The 19,495-nt window shown below is 37.3% G+C and overlaps 2 protein-coding genes across 2 annotated transcripts; both read left to right on the top strand.

Moving 5' to 3' along the window:
- On the top strand, positions 3,673 to 6,060 carry LOC109229527 (actin-depolymerizing factor 1). Its single transcript, XM_019394997.1, has 3 exons — positions 3,673 to 3,865; positions 5,178 to 5,443; positions 5,685 to 6,060. The coding sequence occupies exons 1-3, from the start codon at positions 3,863 to 3,865 to the stop codon at positions 5,833 to 5,835; spliced, it is 420 nt and encodes a 139-aa protein (XP_019250542.1). The 5' UTR covers positions 3,673 to 3,862; the 3' UTR covers positions 5,836 to 6,060.
- LOC109229525 (pentatricopeptide repeat-containing protein At3g53700, chloroplastic) lies at positions 7,257 to 10,429 on the top strand. Its single transcript, XM_019394996.1, has one exon. It carries the CDS (start codon positions 7,643 to 7,645, stop codon positions 9,971 to 9,973), a length of 2,331 nt encoding a protein of 776 aa, XP_019250541.1. The 5' UTR covers positions 7,257 to 7,642; the 3' UTR covers positions 9,974 to 10,429.

Here is a 19,495-nt window from a genome sequence, read left to right as displayed (position 1 = left end):
CACCTAGCACCAATTGATAAATATGATGATTAATAGTAAAAATTAACAACAAAGTAAAGCAAACCAGAATTAAAATGCAAATCAGCCTTCGCGCTAGGTCGCCCTCGAACTGAGTGGGAATAGAGTTACGAAATAAACTGATGAACAGGAAAGTGTATAAGAGAAAAAGAGTATTGTATTGCTCTAATATGCGAGAATGAGATGGTTACAAATAATTGGAACCCCCCTTTATATACTAGAGGTTCCACTTATGGTACAATTCTAATTACAGAAGGAAATCCCATAATTAGCTAGACAACCGTTCTTGATTTGATCCGTTCCGAGATTTCCGACATGCCTTTCCGTTATTAGGCTATCTTTGGTCTTGCCCGATGTCTATCATGTTCGGTCTCGATCATTACTGGTCTCGATAGGTACTTTGAACCCCGAACTCGGTACCTTATCCTTATGTCTAGGTCTGATATATTAGGGGGCCGATCCTCGATCCATCCCCCTGGTCTCAGTTAACAGTAAAATCGGGTGCACCCGATTTTTACCGTATACATAATTATTGGAATTTTTGCGAGTGATATGATCCCAAATAGTAGTAAGAACAACCCGATGCATAAAATATTTTGGATTCACGCATGGTTCGAGGAAGAGCCGTACCCCAGGGGACGTGATGTAGATAATCTACCATAATGTAAGTATTAATGGTTGTTTCTGTGGCTTGAACCCGTAACCTATAGGTTACACGAAGACAACTTTACAATTGCTCCGAGGCTTTGATCCCAAGTAATAGTATTTTGCACATATAGTGTGTATAAGATTAATAACTTCTTTAATTTTCATTTGGGACAATAATGTTATTACTTACTATGGAGTGAAATTACAAATAAAAATAACCCAACATGCTAAGCAAATAAATTAGTAATTACGAAGATTAGCTATATATATAACGTATCATCAACCTACAAAAATAACTATGTAAAGTCAACTTGGTATATTTTAGTTGTACTTGATCAAAATCTATCTGATTAATTTTCTTTAATTAGGGGATACAACAAATTTCAACTATGTTCTTTCTGAATATGTACATTATTAATTCGGAACTTTCTCCGTTTATAATATAAGAATTTGACGAGAATATATCATACAGGATATTTGAATTCGACACCAATAATATTTCTTTATATTCCATTCGCCCAAAAAAAAGATAGTTTTTTTTGCACATTTCGTATAAAGAAAAAAAAGCTTCATCATAAAATATTGTAATGAAATGGATAAAATTCCTTTATTTTGAGTTTGAACCACGAGAATAAAAAAACTCATGGTAGGGAGCATCCTCTTCTTCATTTTTTTCCTTCAATCTGTTCTCCGTGAAATCTATTTCAGTAGAGCGTATGATATCGATAGCCCGAGGTAAAGCGCTCAATGGGCTAGGGTGACCTCATTTCGCCTTGCCAACCTAGGGAAATTCCATAAACATGCCTAGATCGCTTGTACATACGGACGTTTTAGGTGCCAAAATTCTAAAACGAGTAAAGTAGGACAAAAGTATCTCCAAGAACTTCTACCTTTTGTTATGCATTCACGAATAAATATAAAATTTCTAAATATATAGAGGACTCACAATTAATTGGTTGAAATGTTACGAGGTTGTATATAATCCAATGTATGGTGATATGACTTTCATACCGACTATATTTACATTTGTGAATTTGAATTTAGTTAAATCTATAAATTTAAATCATCAGATGATTATAAAAGAAAAAAAAAATTCACTTTTTTTTGTCTCCTTTGACCAAAAAAATCACTAGTAGTGCTAGGGAATGTACTACTAACTTTTTGAAGATTTTAATTTCACTAGTTTATCTCCAAGTGGACACAATAAATAAATGGAGCAAAAATAAAAATAAAAAATAAAAAGTTCAAATCAGGTAGCGTGGGATTAACGCTGAGAAAGGCAAGGAAAGATTCTACATGGACCCCATTTTGTTGTCGCATTACTTTCCAATTTGTTACTCAATTGACACTTTCCCAACAGAAAAAGAGAACAAAAATAATCATCTAATTAATCTTTAGCTTTACTATGCTTTTCAAGCGAAGCCGTGTTCTACAAAAATATACTCCAATTCTATATAAATCCAGCAAAATCTCACAAGTCACAAGCTAAATTTGGAAGTAGTGTATATATAAACCTTACATTTATCTTGTGCATGTAAAAAAAATTAGTTTCGATAAATGAATGGCGAATTTAGGAATTTCTCCAAGGGTGTTCAAATTTAAAAGAAGTGAAAAAAAGTTCCGACAAAGGATATTCAATATGTGTTATATATCTCTAAAACGTAATATTTTACCTATGTACACTATGCAATTTTTCAATGAAGGGTTGTCAATTAACCACCCTTATGACCATGTGCTTCGCCACTGCAATAAATCCCCGGCTTAGGTCAGCATAGTCGCAACAATAAAGCAAGAAAAATATAGTAATAAAAGATCATGAAAAAAACTATAACAACACTGAGATAGTAACAAAATTGTAGTAGAAGCAACATCAAATAGTGATAGACATCCAAGAATATGACAATAAGATAATATTATAAGGTGAGGAAGCAAGCTCTATTACCTACTAATCTTCCATCCTAATTTTCGACCTTCCCAACTTTCTATCAAGGGTCTTGTTCTCAATAAGCTAAAGATGTACAAGTCCTGCTTAATAACCTCTTCCTAATACTTCTTGGCCTTCCTCTACCTCTCTCCAGACCTTTCACAATAAATAAAAGTACCAAAGATTTTACAATGAAAAAGTTTTGAATAAAAGTATCATTTTAAACTAATTATAGGTTATTATACTTTATAACTTTTCAATCTTAGACAAATTAGGTAGACGTAAGCGCTTAAAAAAAACGTGTATTTACCTTCATTTATAGCCCGTCTGGCCAAGCTGTAAAAATCAGCCTATTTTGAGAAGTGTTTTTCTCAAAAGTACTTTTGGTGAGAAGCAGTTTGTATTTGACTAACTAATTTGAAAAGCACTTTTAAGCAACAATTAGTGTTTAGCCAGGCTTTTAAAAACTGCTTCTAATAGCATGTTTGGCCAAGCTGCAAAAATCAGCTTATTTTGAGAAGTGTTTTTTTCAAAAGTACTTTTGTTGCAGAAATGCAGGGTAAGACTGCGTACAATAGACCCTTGTGGTCCGGCCTTTCCCTGGACCCTGCGCATGGCGGGAGCTTAGTGCACCGGCTGCCCTTTTTTTTGTGAAAATCAGTTTGTGTTTGGCTAACTAATTTGAAAACCACTTCTGAGCAGCAATTAATGTTTGACCAAACTTTTATAAAGTGCCTCTAGGTGTATTTTTCTAAAAAGTGCTTTTGGAGAGAAGCTTTTATAAAGTGCCTCAAAAGCAAATTTTTTTTCTTCCAAAAACATGACCAAAAACTTTAACTTTGAAAAAAGTATTATTTTTTTTTGAAAAAAATTGCTTCTAGAATTAGAGAAGTTTTGCCAAAAAAAGTCAATGTGGGACACAAAATAATTCAAATCAACAAACAAAATTAACCAATATAGTTAAGTATTTTGTAATAACACAGAACCCGATCAAATGGCGTCGTTACGTCCTTCAGCTAAGCTTAAGCCGACGGCTATACTTAGAGAATACGCGGCGCCAAGTCATTAAAAATTCCCATGCACTCACACAACTAGGAGAAGTGTACGACAACCACACAATAAAATTCCCTTTCCATTGAAGCCACCTTATTAAGAACGAGAGGCGCTCCTCTAGCTTTACATTCACAGAACACCGCGTTCTTGAGCCTTGAGCTTTAGCCCTTCAATCTCTCTTCCAATTTCCCCCAATTTTCAACTTCCGATACAATCAAAATGGTGAGTCAAATTTCATTCCCTTTTTGCTTTTCTTGCAGATATTAATTTCACTGTTATTTTTCTTCTTTTGTGTGTGTGTGTATGTGTGTTTGAGTAGAAAATTTTTGTTAATGTGTTTAGTGTTTGATTTGTGATTGATCTAATAAGATAAGCTATCTCGTTTTAGGCTAAAAAGTGATCTTTATGTAGTTTCTGTGTTTTCTTGGTGTGTGTGTGTGTGTGTGTGTTTAAGTAGGGAAGATTTTGTTAAGAGGTTTAGTTTTTGATCTGTGATTAATCTCATAAGATAATCTATATGGGTTTTTGGCTTAAACAGTGATCTTTATGGAATTTTTGTGCTTCTTGGGGTTGGTGTGTGTGTGTGTGTGTGTGTAGAAAGATTTAGTTAATGGGTTTAGTTTTGATCTGTGATTGATGTGATAAGATAAGCTATGTGTGCTTTAGCTAAAAAAGTGATATTTTTTGGAAATTTTATGTTTTCTTGTTTTGTTTTTTTCTTGGTGTGTGTGTGTGTGTGTGTGTGTGTGTGTTTTAGTAGAAAGATTGTGTAATGGGTTTAGTTTTTGATGTGTGATTGATCTGATAAGATTAGCTATATGGGTGTTGGCTAAAAACCTGATCTTTTTGAAATTTTTTGTGATCACTTCAGCTTGATGGGTATTTGATTAGAGCTGGTAGTGTTGTAATTGAAATTTCTGGTTAAATTTTATTTGGGTTCAGCTCAGAACTCAGAAATGGTTTGATATGTTGTTATGCCGTGGATCTAATGTGTTTTGATAGTTTCTTGATCTACTGAGTGCTGACTTTGTTAGAATTTGATGCTTTTCTTATCTTTGCGGATTATGGAGTTCTATTCTTCGATCTAATCCATGTTTAGAATCCTTCTATTAACTTGGCTGCTGTGTATTGGAGGAATATATGAATAAGAATGGACTCTGATTAACTCAATCGGACCAGTAAAAGAGATCATATAAAAAAAAGGCAGTCCGATACACTGAGCTCCCGCTATGGGCAGGGTCCAGGGAAGGGCCGGACCACAAGGATGAATTGTACGCAATCTTACACTGCATTTATGCAGAAGGCTGTTTACATGACTCGAATCCGTGACCTCCTGTTCACATGACAACAACTTTACCAATTACGCCAAGGCTCTCCTTGATTGATCAATAGAGAACAATGAAGATTTATTGTGATGGTCCCTTTTGATTGAATTAGATGAGAAGTATTGAACTGTTTTGCTTCAAAATCTTGTGATTGATTAAATATTTGTACAAGTTCTAACACAATATGAGGATTTCTGATTATGGTATAGGCTAATGCAGCATCTGGGATGGCTGTGCACGATGACTGCAAGTTAAGGTTCTTGGAGCTGAAAGCGAAAAGGACTCACCGCTTTATTGTTTTTAAGATAGAGGAGAAACAAAAGCAGGTTGTGGTTGAAAAGGTTGGTGAGCCAACCGAAAGCTACGAGGATTTCGCTGCAAGTCTTCCTGATAATGAATGTAGATATGCTGTCTACGATTTTGACTTTGTCACTGCAGAGAATTGCCAGAAAAGCAGGATCTTTTTCATTGCATGGTATTTTTGATGTTCATAAGCATTTTAAACTACAACAACAACAACAAAATATACCCAGTGTAATCCCATATTGTGGGGTCTGGGGAGGGTAAAGTGTACGCAGACCTTACCCCTACCTTGTGGGGGTAGCGAGGCTGTTTCCGAAAGACCCTCGGCTCAAGAAAAACAATTCATAAGCATTTTAAACTAAATTGTTAAATTGCCTTGTTGTCTGAATGTGGTTTTTTCTCTTCAATTCAAGGTCCCCTGACACGTCGAGGGTGAGAAGCAAGATGATCTATGCCAGTTCAAAGGACAGATTCAAGAGAGAGCTCGACGGAATTCAGGTTGAGTTGCAAGCAACTGATCCAACTGAAATGGGACTTGATGTCATTAAGAGCCGCGCCAACTAGATATCGATGGATAGGTATCAGATGGACCTTATAAGTGAGAAAACTCCTAATGCAATCATCTTTACTTATGGAAATATTTATAGTGTGACAGATACTTGGCCAGAGATGATATGGGCTGCCAAGTGCTACAGTTGTATGTACTATTTAATGAACAAGTATTATGGTGTTTGGTATATGATGTAATTTGTTACTTGAGAATTTATTCTTCTGAGTGTTTCACTGGTAGCATGATTTACAAGCTAATATGTATCCATTTATGAGGGATAGGCTATGTTGCGCGGACTCTCCAAAATAATGCCGCACCCGTGTCGGATTCTCCAAAAATACACTGCTTTTGGAGAATCCGACACGCACCCGGCGATACTTTCGGAGAGTCCGAGCAACATAAGGGATAGGATACAATTTAGATTGCTTTTCAATATTTGATTTGACACTTTGCCCTATGATTCTTGTTTTGGAATGGATACAAGCAAGCTGATTGCTGTTCTAACTTAATTGAAGTTGAGAAGCTGTCAAGAATAAGCTGTGAGAATTTTAGAGTGTTTCCGAATAAGAGAATTGATCTTATTTCTCAGCACAATGATATAAGGGGAGTGCTTGATCACTCTTTTATTCAACAGGCTATTCTAGTGCCTTGCTATGTTGTGCAAACACTTTGTCAAGTTATTTTTTTTAATGTAGTAAATATAATATTATTAATGCAGAAACAGCTGCAAGTTAGCCATGCAAGTTCTTATTGTCTTACTATTCTGTACAGGGCGGAAGGAGATTCACCCGAACCTCCTTAGTCGGGAAATTGTACATATAAGGCAAAATTCGGTTTGTACCTTTATATATTATACTTTGAATCCCCTTAACATAGTCCAAAAGCATACTTCAGTAGTCATGGGGTTCAAAACCTTCGTAAGGTCATTGATTCAATTCCCATGGTCACAACCTCTTTTAATTTTTGTAACTTTTTCCTTTTTTTGACCCCCTCACTGGAATTCTGCTTCTGCCACTAATAGCTAGGCTTGGTCTTGGATTAAAAAAAAATAGTCTAGCCTGGTTTTTATTTTGTGATATCTTAAAATACTTAAAAATTATTTGATTATCATCAAATATGATTTCTATAGCCATTAAATATTTTTAAATTCATCTAACCATTTAATATAAGAATTCTCTTCTTATATACTTGTCACATTCTGCTTCTCGAGAGTTAATTTAACTAATCTTTGAAGTTAAATTAAATCAGATAATCTTAATATTTTAAAATTAAAAATTTAAAAACTATACAAAAAATACTAGTATAATTTATAATTCTTCTAATATCAATATGATAGAATATATATATATATATATATATATATATATATATATATATATATATATATATATATATATATATAAGTTAAAGAACAGAACTTGATAACTAAATGGGGCTGGAGCGAGTATTACAACAAGAACAACAATACCCAGTAAAATCCCACATAAATAGTGGGGTCTGAGATGGTAATGTGTACGCAGACCTTATCCCTGCCCCGATAGGACATAGAGGGAGTATTATTTTCTAAAATCAGTCGAGTCGTTGTTAACGTCCAAACCAACTGTAACAAACAGATATTAAGAAAATCATTAAAACGAAAGAGTAGTTACTTTTATCCCTTTAGCTGCGTTGGTTCTCAAAACGCACCATTCATTCTACTGCCCCAGTTGAAATTGAATTCACCACCATTTCTTATCGCTTTGTGAGCAGCTCAAAGTGTCTTCTTAACTGTGCTTTACTTGAATTGGTACACGCATGCTACCTGTTTGTTGAATTGCTTCAATGGCTTTCTCTTTCTCTTCCTTCCTCAAGTGTCACCCATGGCCTCAGTCTCAAAATCTACCAAACCCCATTCCATTTTCTCCTTCTTTCCATTCTCCTAAACCCGTTTCTCTCCCATTTTCAACACGCCAAGAACGTGTTCCTTCAGTTTTAGCCTCCAATTCATCTTCTGTTTCAACTGTTTTTCCTTCCAAAGCAAAAGAACTCTTACCTGAGTTCACCCCAAAGCAGCTTCTTGAAATCCTTCGTAAAGAAAATGACGAAACTTCAGCTTTTCACCTCTTTGAATGGGCTTCTAAGCAACCCCATTTTACACCAACTTTGTCTATATATGAGGAGATTCTTAGGAAGCTTGGAAATGTGGGGTCTTTCGATTCGATGAGGCGAGTATTGGATGATATGAAGAAATTGCAGGTTGAATTTGTTGAAGGTACTTTCTTTATCTTTATTGAAAGTTATGCAAAGTTTGATTTATATGATGAAGCTATTGGGGTTCTTGATATGATGTGGAAAGATTTTGGTATGAAGCCTGGAACTTTTAGTTACAATTTGTTGTTGAATGTTCTTGTTGATGGGAATAAGTTAAAACTTGTTGAAAATGTGCATAGTAGGATGTTGGATGAAGGGGTAAAGGCGGATGTATCGACTTTTAATATATTGATTAAAGCTTTATGTAAAACACATCAAATTAGGCCAGCTATTTTGATGATGGAGGAAATGCCTGTCCATGGTTTGGTGCCGGATGAGAAGACGTTTACGACAATAATGCAAGGTTATATTGAGGAAGGTAATTTAGATGGTGCATTGAGAATTAGGGATCAAATGGTGGCAGCTAAATGTCCTGCAAGTAATATTACTGTGAACCTTTTGATTCACGGGTACTGTAAAGAAGGCAGGATTGACGAAGCTCTTAATTTTGTGCAAGACATGTGTAGTCGAGGGTTTTCTCCGGACCAATTTACCTTTAACACTTTGATAAACGGTTTATGCAAAGCAGGGCATGCTGTCCAAGCCTTGGATATTTTGGATTTAATGCTTCAAGACGGGTTTGACCCCGATGTATATACTTATAATATTTTGATTTCTGGACTTGGTGAAGTGGGTGAAGTCCAAGAGGCTATTGAGCTTCTCAATCAGATGCTTGTAAGGGACTGCTCGCCTAATACAGTCACTTATAACACCATTATTAGTGCGTTGTGCAGGGAGAACCAAGTCCAAGAAGCTACTGAGTTTGCTCGTGTTCTTACAAGCAAGGGATTCTTACCTGACGTTTGCACTTTCAATTCTCTCATACAAGGTCTCTGCTTCACCGGCAAGTTCAACGTTGCAATGGAACTGTTTGAAGAAATGAAAAACAAAGGGTGCGAGCCAGACGAATTTACTTACAATATCCTAATTGATTGTCTCTGTGCCAAACGGAGACTAGGTGAAGCTATGAACCTTCTCAAAGATATGGAGTCAAGTGGCTGCGCAAGAAGTGTGATAACATACAATACTTTGATAGATGGCTTCTGCAAGGGCAAGAAAATTGAAGAAGCAGAAGAGATCTTCGACCAAATGGAACTACATGGGATTTCAAGAAACTTGGTCACCTATAACACTCTCATTGATGGTCTTTGTAAGAGCAGGCGGGTTGAGGAGGCTGCTCAGCTTATGGACCAGATGATACTGGAAGGACTAATGCCTGATAAATTCACATTTAATTCCATTCTTTCTCACTTCTGCAGAGCAGGTGATATAAAAAAGGCAGCAGACATTGTGCAAACCATGACATCAAATGGGTGTGAACCAGACATTGTTACGTACGGGACCCTAATCCAGGGACTATGTAAAGCAGGTAGGGTTGAGGTTGCAAGCAGGCTCCTCAGAAGCATTCAAATGAAAGGAATGGTTTTGACCCCACAGGCCTATAATCCTGTAATTCAGGCACTCTTCAGACGGTGGAGAACCAAGGAAGCCGTAAGACTCTTCAGAGAAATGGAGGAAACGGCTAATCCTCCTGATGCTTTTTCTTATAAGATTGTTTTCCGTGGTATTTCTTCTGGTGGGGGACCCATTCAAGAAGCTGTTGATTTTTCTATTGAGATGATGGAAAAAGGACACATTCCTGAATTCTCCTCATTCTACAATCTTGCTGAAGGACTGTATTCTTTGTCTATGGAAGGTACACTAATTAAGCTTGTTGGCATGATCATGAAGAAAGCAAACTTCTCAGACAGTGAGGTTACCATGATTAAGGGTTTCCTGAAAATCCGGAAATACCAAGATGCACTGGCTACTCTTGACCGTGTCTTAAATAGCAGAAATCCCAAAAGGACATACTGGGATTAAGAAATGATCCAAAGTAGAGGTCCAGAAACTAAGGAATCAAACTGTATCAGTTGCTTGCTATGATAGTAATCAGTGGCTAAATTTGTCCACTCAGTTTACGGGAATCAATGGGTTCCTATATTGGCCATCTCTGAAATAATCTCTTTAATGAGTTACAAGTCAAATAATGTGGACACTTCCAAGCTTCATGCAGTTCTCTAGTAGGCTTAAATAATGTATTCATATATTTTCCTTTTGACATTCCAATTTGAGCAAATATTTGCTAAGGTTGTCGCTGACCTCTGCTCTTAGATACATGGAACACAGAATTCTAACCGTATCAAAGCCATCTTACTAAGTTAATGCCGGAAATGGTGGTTTCTCTTGATCAGCATGATACAGATCATGTACATGTTATATGCTTCTTTAAAGTTTCTGAAGCTGTTTCTCAATGAAATTGTTATCTTTTTATCTACATATCCTTTTCCAGGGCTGTAAAGCTCACTCCAATGAGATTCGTGTTCTCCTTCCTTATAAAGCATGAAAATTTCAAGGCAAGAAATGCCAAAATCATTCTGATAAAGAAGAACTTTATATAGGGGCAGCTATTAGCTGGTAATTACCTGAAAACATAACATAGTAGAATCATCCTAGTAACTATAAGTTTCTTGTGTGTATCCATTTTTACCTGAACATTTTATGGCGAAATATGAAGCACATGCATATTGGAGGACATAATCAATCCGTCTCCAGATTCTCATTCCCTACTTTCAGTTCAATCAAGGACGAGGGTAAAGCTAGGTAGCTTGGGGGAAAAAACCTGCATGGTTGCAAGCATGTTTTCTCTGTCATCCTGAAATTCAATTCAATTAAAGTTATAACGGACGAATGTACTAAGCCCTAATTCAGAAGGTATGTCTTGTTCTCCTCATTTTTTGTTTGTTCGTTTTTTCATTATATTAACTTCAAGTTCTGTGATCATTTTATTAGTATTGCAAATTCATTAAGATTCACTAGTACAAGCTTGTTTCCTCAGACAAGTTGGATAAGTTTTAAGCTCCAAGTGGCTGCATTTGCCTAAAGGGGAAAGTCAGTCTTCCACGAGTCCTTGCATCATGCTGACCAGATTGTGCTTTACTTCAGTTGTTCAGGCCGGTAAATAGTTTTCCTCTTTTTCAAATTTTACTTGTCTTTCAGTCAATATCATCCTGACCTTTATGAAACCTTTGATGACTTGTCTGAGACATGTTTGCAGGATTAGTTATTTTTGAAACCAATAGGTGTTGTTATCTTGACATGGGAATCTTATCGCTCTTGACTGCTCACGAAGGTGATTATAGTGCCTATAAAAAAGTGTGCATAAACGATCTTGATTCATAGATGTATGGATAGTTAACTTTGAAGTAAATTAATGAAGTCTGCTGGGAAATATGCCCACTCCTTTTCCTTTAATACTGTATTGTGCGAGCACCCAAGGGTGTGGCCTAGTGGTCAATGAAGTGGGTGAAAATCATGAGGTCTCAGGTTCAAATCCTAGCGAAGGCAAAAAATACTAGGTGATTTTTTCTCATCTATCCAAGCCTTGGTGGATAGAGTTACCTGGTACCTGTTGTTGGTGGAGATGGCAGATATCCCGTAGAATTAGTTTAAGTGCGTGCAAGCTGATCTGGAAACCACAGTTATAAAAAAAAAAAAATACTGCATTGTGTTGGAAATTTTGAGTTACGGTCATATGAGCTCGTTTTCAGAGATATGGTAGGGAATCTGAAGGTCTTCCAAGTTCAAAGTCTTTTGCCAGACTTAGTCATTGCTGTAGTCAACAGCTTCTTTCACAATTTTAGGTACTATGTGAGAGAATATATTTCTTGTCCCTCAATATCATCCAAATGCATGAACATGGGATCAGAGACACATTGGACCAGTAATATGTTTCAATCCGAAGCAGTAACATTGTTCATTCTCATAAATGCTAGGGGTGGCAAACGAGCCGGCGGGGGCGGGTCGAATATGGGCAGGTAAAAAAAGGGTAATGCAATCGGGTAAGTTATTTGACCCCACCCATATTTAATATGGATAGAAAATGGGTTAATCGACGGATAATATGGATATTCATATTATTTATGGCTTCTCGAATATGATCACTTTTGGGAAAATTCCTAGTCTCCAAAACTTGAGGAAACTCCAGTTTGAGTCTTTTACAATATAAAAGTTAAACTCATTCGTTATCTATTTCTAAGCGGATAATATGGTTCTTATTCATATTTGACATGTTTTAAAAAAGTTTATTATCCAACCCATTTCTTGATGGATAATTATTTTTTTAATTCATTTTGCCACAATTAGTCCCCGGAAATCTGGCGTTAGTAAGTTGGAGTTAGTTTGTGTTTAGGTGCTTAAAGTTTTGATCTTCAGAATGGAGCCCCACCTGAGTTCTGTGTTTTTTTGGCAAAAGAAACTTTCATATATGTTTATCTTAAAAAAACGGATAACAATTACATTTGTAAGTGGTTTTAAGGATATGTGGATTAATTCAATACAAGCAGTAAATTGCGTTAGATTAAACAGATAAAGGACGTGATAAATTGCCAAACCACTTAAAGGGGGGATGATTCTGGACTCAACGACAGCCTTAATGAAATGCTCGCCCTCGATCTCGGACTCCCAATAACGAAGCACTGTAAGAACTTTGAATAACAGAGAAAATTAGAGTGTATTTTTCTTGATATGCATGTTACAGTGTGTCTAACGGATAATCAGACCCCCCCCCCCCTCATATAGTAGGGGAGTTCCACTCTAAGTACAATTTCGTAAAAGGTAAAATTCTTCCGTTTAACTAATCATCGGATTTTCGCCAGTGCGTGCCGAGATTCATGCCGTGATACCCGGCTGGTCACGGATATCAGGCCTTTTGTTAGTCGTGCTCGGCTGCCCGATAATGCTCTCTGAAGTCTTTTAGGATTAGGACTCTGATAAGTTGGTATTTTACCAACTTATCTCCTCTTAATACTTAATCCTTTGTATAATTTTATTGAGAAACTAAGGCATTTTGTTGATGTTTATTGGTATATTTCAGGTGTCAAGTGATTTAGGGATGATTGTGAAGAAACCGCGTGAAAACAAGTCAAAAAGGAGCTAAAATGGAAAAGTAAAGTCTGCCCAGTTTTTACACTGTGCGATCGCATAATTCTTAATGTAATCGCATAAGCTTAAGCCTATGAAACAGTGCGAACGTGTATGAACACTTGCGAACGCATAAGGCAAAGTCCAGTCAGCAGCTGGTCAACATACCTGTGCGAACGCAGGGCAGCTTATGCGATCGCATACCTCAGGGAATTCATTCTCCGCGGTCGCATATCTTTAGTTGCGAACGCACAGCGTACTTTTTGGTCAGGTGCTGGGCAGTTTTGACATTTTACGTTTTTATCCCCAAACCATTTTTATACACGACCTGGCAAATCTTTGGGCAAAAAAAATCTTTTGACATATTTTCAGTTCTAAAGACTAGAGAGAACAAGTTTTGGAAGCTAGGGTTTGCACACACACTTGGGTTTTGAAGATTTGAAGCTTGTGGTTAAGAATTTCTTACCTATTTATGTTTATTTCTTCATTTCCTTGCTTTGTATTGTATATCTAAGTGTGTAGTATTTTATCCAACACTTGAATCTTGTTTATGGGAATATTAATATTTAAAAGTGTGGATTAAATACCTTGTTGTGCTTATGTATCGAATGATTTTTATCCTTTTATGAAGTGAGTTATTGTTACTTTAATTATTCTTGTTCTTTTATGTTTCCAAAGGGATTAGTTAACCCTAGGACTCGCCCATTAACTCTGAATTAATTTTGGAAAAGATTATTTGGGGTTGGGAAAGATTAATTAACAAGAACTTGAGGCGTTAACCCTCATTTTATAGATTCTACCTAGGGATAGGATTGAACTACTTATAGCCATATTCGGGGGTGCTTAATCTCTTAATTTTTTTAGGGATAATTCAATTAGGAAGTCTTGTTAGTCTTTGGAAGAAGCTAATATAGAATTATTGCCCGTGGCTAATTAACATAAACTCGCTCATATTTGTAAAATCGTGAAATACATTGGATCGTTACTTGAGTGTAATTCCCGATGCATCCATACTTGTAGCCATTGATCATTTTACTTGCTTTCTAGGTTAGTTTACATTTCCGCATTTAGGTATAGATATTTTCTAAAATCAGTTCTAAGTGTTTGGCATTGCATAACAAGTGATAATTCTCTTACATTCCTAATCGCCTACATATTGTTCTCTGTGAGATTCGACCTCGACTCATAGTTGGGTAAATTATATTGCATGCGACCGTATCCATTTACTTTTTAGTAGTGGATTTGGACGTCATCAAAATTGGCGCCGTTGCCGGGGAACAATTTGGCGTAATTTAGATTGTTTGCGAAATAAGCGTAAGTGCTTTGGTCAAAATTTGTGAATACTTGTGTAATTAATTTTTCTTACCTTGGTCTATTTTTCTTATTTTTATTGTTTATTTTCTTATTTAAAAAAATGGCATCATTTAATGAAAATTGGTCGAATGGTAGTTGTTCATACTTTGATGACCCTTGTCCTTATTGTGGAGGACCACACTCGGGGTAAAATTATTGAAATTCTCCCGGGGGTGGATTGTGCGCACAATCTCAAACCCATGAGTGGAGTATTTGTGATAAGTGTGGTCGTCAAAATGGTCATTGGGATGATTGTGATTATTTGTCCTTCCCTTCCCCAAGCCCCCGCTATGATGATTCTACTTTTTGTGATGAAAATGATAGGGCCATGGAAGTGGAAGAAGTTGAACATGGTCAAAATGGAGAATTCAAGCTCATGTTAAAATGCCTAATTGAAGGAAAAAAAGAACAAAGTGCCTTGGAGGAGCTTTTGGAAAATAGTCTCTAAAATGACTTGGCACTTGAAAGGTTGCACTCACAAATGGGAGAAATGCTTGAAGCTTTAGAGGTCCAAAAAGCCTCGGAAGTTAATGATAGCCAAGAATTTTCCTTAGATGTGGAAGCCAAAAATCCGTCCTTGGCACTTGATCAAAACCAAGAAGAACTCTCAAATGCCCAAAATGAGAAGATGATACTCATGTTGGAGACCATTCTTGAAAATAAGGAAAAGCAAAACTTTGCACACGAGGACTTGAAACAAAGCTTGACTCACATGATGAACATATCCGCACTTTGGAAGATCAAATAAAAATATTGGTTGAGGCTCACTATGCCCACCAACTTGAGAGTGTGGAAGGAAGTCAAGAAGAGTCCGTTTTCGAGGAAGAAAGTGAGCTCTACTTTGAGGAATCGAGAATTGAACATCCGCCAACCGACTCCACGAGTGTTGGTGATGCCAAGAAAAATATGGAATTAGAGTCAACCGGTGTATATGACAATTTGGTTGAGATTGACTCTAGTCCGGGGGAAAAAGAGGATGTCAAAACCGGGAAGAACTGCAACTTGGAGGTTTGATATCACGTTTCAAGCATTTTTCAATATTGGAATTGTGTGACGATATGGGAATTGAACTACACGAGTCAATGAGGGATTGCGAGGAAGAAAGGCAAAAACCATACATCTTACAATTTGAGGGAACAAGAAAGCAAAATGGCATTCTTCACATGAGAGCCAAGAAGTGCACAATGAAGAATTTAAGGTTTGGCTTGATCATCGACTTACCACTCCCCATCGCTCGTGGTCACAAGCTTGATTCCAAGCTAAGTGCCCGGTTTATATCATCCAAGTGGCGAGAAAAGTGGTAAAGTTGACTTGTGTCGTGCCACGACGTTAAATGTGGCGCTTGGTGGGAGGCAACCCACTATTTCTAAAAATTTCGGTCGTTTTTGAAATTTTCTTTTTTAGAATAACTTACTATATTGTTTCTAACCAATCTGTCAAGTTTCAAAATTTTTGGAGTTGATTTGAGCAGGTCGGGGTGACTGGAAGCCAAAAACCAGTAGCTGGTGCAAAATTGCAGTGCAGTGCAGCACAATGTTGCACTATGCGATCGCCGCACAAACAATGCGATCGCATTTCAGTAGGTAGCAGTTACACTATGCGATCGCATAACTGCCAAAGCCATCGCAAATTTTCAGGACTTTTTGCACTATGCGATCGCAATTGTACTCACGCGATCGCATTCCTCCAGGTAGGTGAAAAATAATTAAACACTGGAAACGACCCTTTCACTCAATCTTCTACCCAAAAACGAAAATTCTCACCCCTTGGCCCTCAAAAATCATAAAAAGGTGTTCTCTTCAATTCCATCTCAATAATCAAGTTAAATCTCAAAGGTATATGCTTCGCCACTCTAATCTCTCTTAAAGTTCTATTCTTTGGTGCTACAAATGTGAATGAACAACCATTTTTCCTTCTTCTTCTTCTTCTCTACTTCATGTCTAGAGATGAAATTTTAGAGTATTTGCTGGGAATATTGTGTTTGAGTGTGTGCTTGCTTGCTGGGTAAAGTTGGTTGAGAGAGTGAGTTCTAAATTGTCGAAAAATTTGGGGTTAAATCTGTGCTTAATTTCTCTGAATTTGATATGAAAACCTAATGCTCATCATGTGTTTGAGAAAATGCCCAAAAGAACTTCAACTGGGCAAGGCAGGAGACCTTCGCGATCGCGTTGACTGTTCCGCGATCGCATAGGTCTAATTATGCACTGTGAACAAAATGCCTTATGCGATCGCGTTGACTGTTCCGCGATCGCAGAGCTTTAATTCTGAGAACTAAAATTTTCACTTTGCGATCGCATGTGTATCTCCGCGATCGCATAGCTTCAGCTTCAGCAGTTCAAAAATAGTAGCTCTGCAAAAAATTTCCCTGATGCTTTCTGATCTTTTTCTTTGGCCTAAGTGCATCATAATACAATATATTATGTACCCATACAAGCATTTGACATGTGGTCTCTTTTTGTAGTCACTTTGAGCATCAAATGGCCTCGAAAAACGTTGAAATTGCACAAGATCATGCTCCCCAAGCTGTGGAAGAAGAATATTTTGATCAGGCCAGATTCATAGCTGCTGAATGTGAAAGAAATTATGACAAACTCATGTCAAAGAGCATTGTCAAAGAACGGGGCATCCGTTTGGACAACGTTGAGGCTAAGATGCCGGATTTTTTCCGAAGATTGACTGACAGTGGATGGATATGCTTTGCTCCTGAACCAATCAAAGCGAACTACACAATAGTTCGTGAGTTTTATGCCAACGCCGTGAAGACTAATTTCCAGGGGGATGTATTCACTTTTGTCAGGGGCAAGCGGGTCGACTTTGGCCCCGAGGTAATAAATGCACACTACGGGCTTCCCAATGCTGACAATGAGATATACAGAGCTAGAGGAAGAGAGAGAGGAACACAGTGGTTGGTGGAAAAGCTTCATGACGAGGTGCAACCGACTTGGGAAAGAATACATAAGGGGGTTGATTCTTATGATTTCACAGGTGAAGCCAAGACTTGGCTGTCCATTATCTGTGCCAGGATTGTGCCAACTAGAAATGAGACTGAAGTGACGCCTGAGAAGGCATTGATGATTGCTGGCATTATGGATGGCTTGCCAGTGAACGTGGGCCAGCACATCGTGAGTGAAATTGAGGAAGCATGCAATGGAAGGTCTAGAAGCCTATTCTTTCCCTCATTGATCACTTAGTTGTGCTATGATGCTGAGGTGCTACCGAGCCCGACTGATGTTGAGAAGGACCCTGCCGTAGAAATCTATCCATTGCTTCGAAAAGGGCCAACTGGCAAGAAGAAGAAGAGAAGGATTGATGTGCTATCTCCTTCATTTGGGCAGTTTGATGAGTCCGCCGAGGGATCCGGTGGTGCCTCCACAGCTACAGCAGGACCACATGACCCCATGGCTCCACTTCCTTATGGGCCCCCCACTATGCGCCAATTTTTCCATCAAATCTATGGCGTAGATGCTCATATTCGACAGCTTGTCGCGGGTCTTCCCTCTGGTCCATCTGGTGAGAGCACTTTGACTGGGTCTGGTAAGAAGCCAGCGACCTTGAATGATGTAGTGCTGGAGCAAAAGGCAATCAAAAGCAGATTAGAAGACATGAGCCGGAGACAAGGAAAAGTTGAAAGGCGACAGATGAAGTTCAAGGAGCATGAGAAGAAGAAAAGCAAGTTTCTGTCAAGGATGATGCACAAGCTGAGTTCATTCTGTGGCTCACATGATTCTGAGGACGATGATGATGAGGATTTGGAGCTCAAATTTCCCACCACCTCCAGCTCCGAGTGATGTAGTTTCAGGGAGCACCTCCTTCATTTTATCTTGTTTTGATTAGTTGCATTGAGGGACAGTGCAACACTTTAGGTTGGGGGTGGCTCATATTTGATGTATGTTTGTAGAGCATTATGTGGAGCATGATCATTTTTTGTGAACTTATGTGGATTGGTTGACATTGTTAGTTTATTAGTAATATTTTGTTGAATTAGCATTTTCTTGTTGGTTCTTTTATTTTTCTTGTTTTTTTATTTGTGTTTATTTTGGTTTCTATTTTTTTTATAGTAGTATTAATTACACTCCTTGGTTTTTCTTTCTACCATGGTTCTTTTCCAAGGGATTTATTTGTGTTGAACCGGGTGACTTTTTTCTATGATGGATGGCGTGACAATTTTCTTAAGGGATTAGTCTTGTTTAGTTTTTCTTTATTTTTAGAAAGTGAATATATATATTTTTTCTAGTTTAGTAGTGAGTTGTGAATAAAGTAGTTATTGGGTGTAAGCTTGTGTCCATAAACCAATATGTGGCTTGTTTGGTACCAACATAATTTAAACTTTGGCATATGAAGTTTTGATCTTTAAAACGAAAATGATTGAAGTGAAAATTCTTGTTGTGACTTTTACGTTCTATTTTTGGCTCTTTGATTCATTAAATAGTCTTTTAGGCTATATGTGATTTTCTTCGGCTTCATTGGTTTTAATTGGATTTTGGATTTATATGTCACTCGAGTTTGCATGTGCCATGTCTGGTGAGATTTGTTGTGAATTCTTTTTCATTACTTGTAGTCTAGAACTTGCCCCGAATGTGCTTCAAGGCGAAATCATAGACTAACTTGGTTTGAAAAATAATATTAGGCCTTCCTTGGACCGCTATTGTGCCTTTAATATTTTCCCTAGTCAACCCGTTTTGATCCTTTAACCTTGTTCCTTGGCAACCATGTTACAAGCTTTAATCCTTTGTTCTTTACTGATCTAGCTTTTGGCACCCTACCTCCATAAGTACTTTAAAAGTGTAAACATAGGCTAAGAGGCTAAGTTTGGGGGTGAAGGTTGGAAAAGTTGTAATATGGAAGTTGTTTAAAAGGTGGAAGGTAGAAAAAAAAATATGATAAAAAGTGAAATCTTCCTTGATTTTGAAAAGGAAGGAAGAAAGAAAAAAAAATAATAATAAGAAGTTGTGAATAAAGGGAAGATTAGGTGTGGAATGAAAAGTGAAGAAAGGATGGAAAATGTTTTTGAAGGAAGTGGACTTTAATTGAAAATTTTGTAGTGCTTGGGGAGGTTTTGAGTCACTCTAA

Source organism: Nicotiana attenuata, chromosome 7 (genome assembly GCF_001879085.1).
Source record: "Nicotiana attenuata strain UT chromosome 7, NIATTr2, whole genome shotgun sequence".
Lineage (NCBI taxonomy): Eukaryota > Viridiplantae > Streptophyta > Magnoliopsida > Solanales > Solanaceae > Nicotiana > Nicotiana attenuata.
The sequence above is the reverse complement of the archived record's forward strand: the minus strand, read 5'-3'. Positions and strand labels throughout refer to the sequence as shown.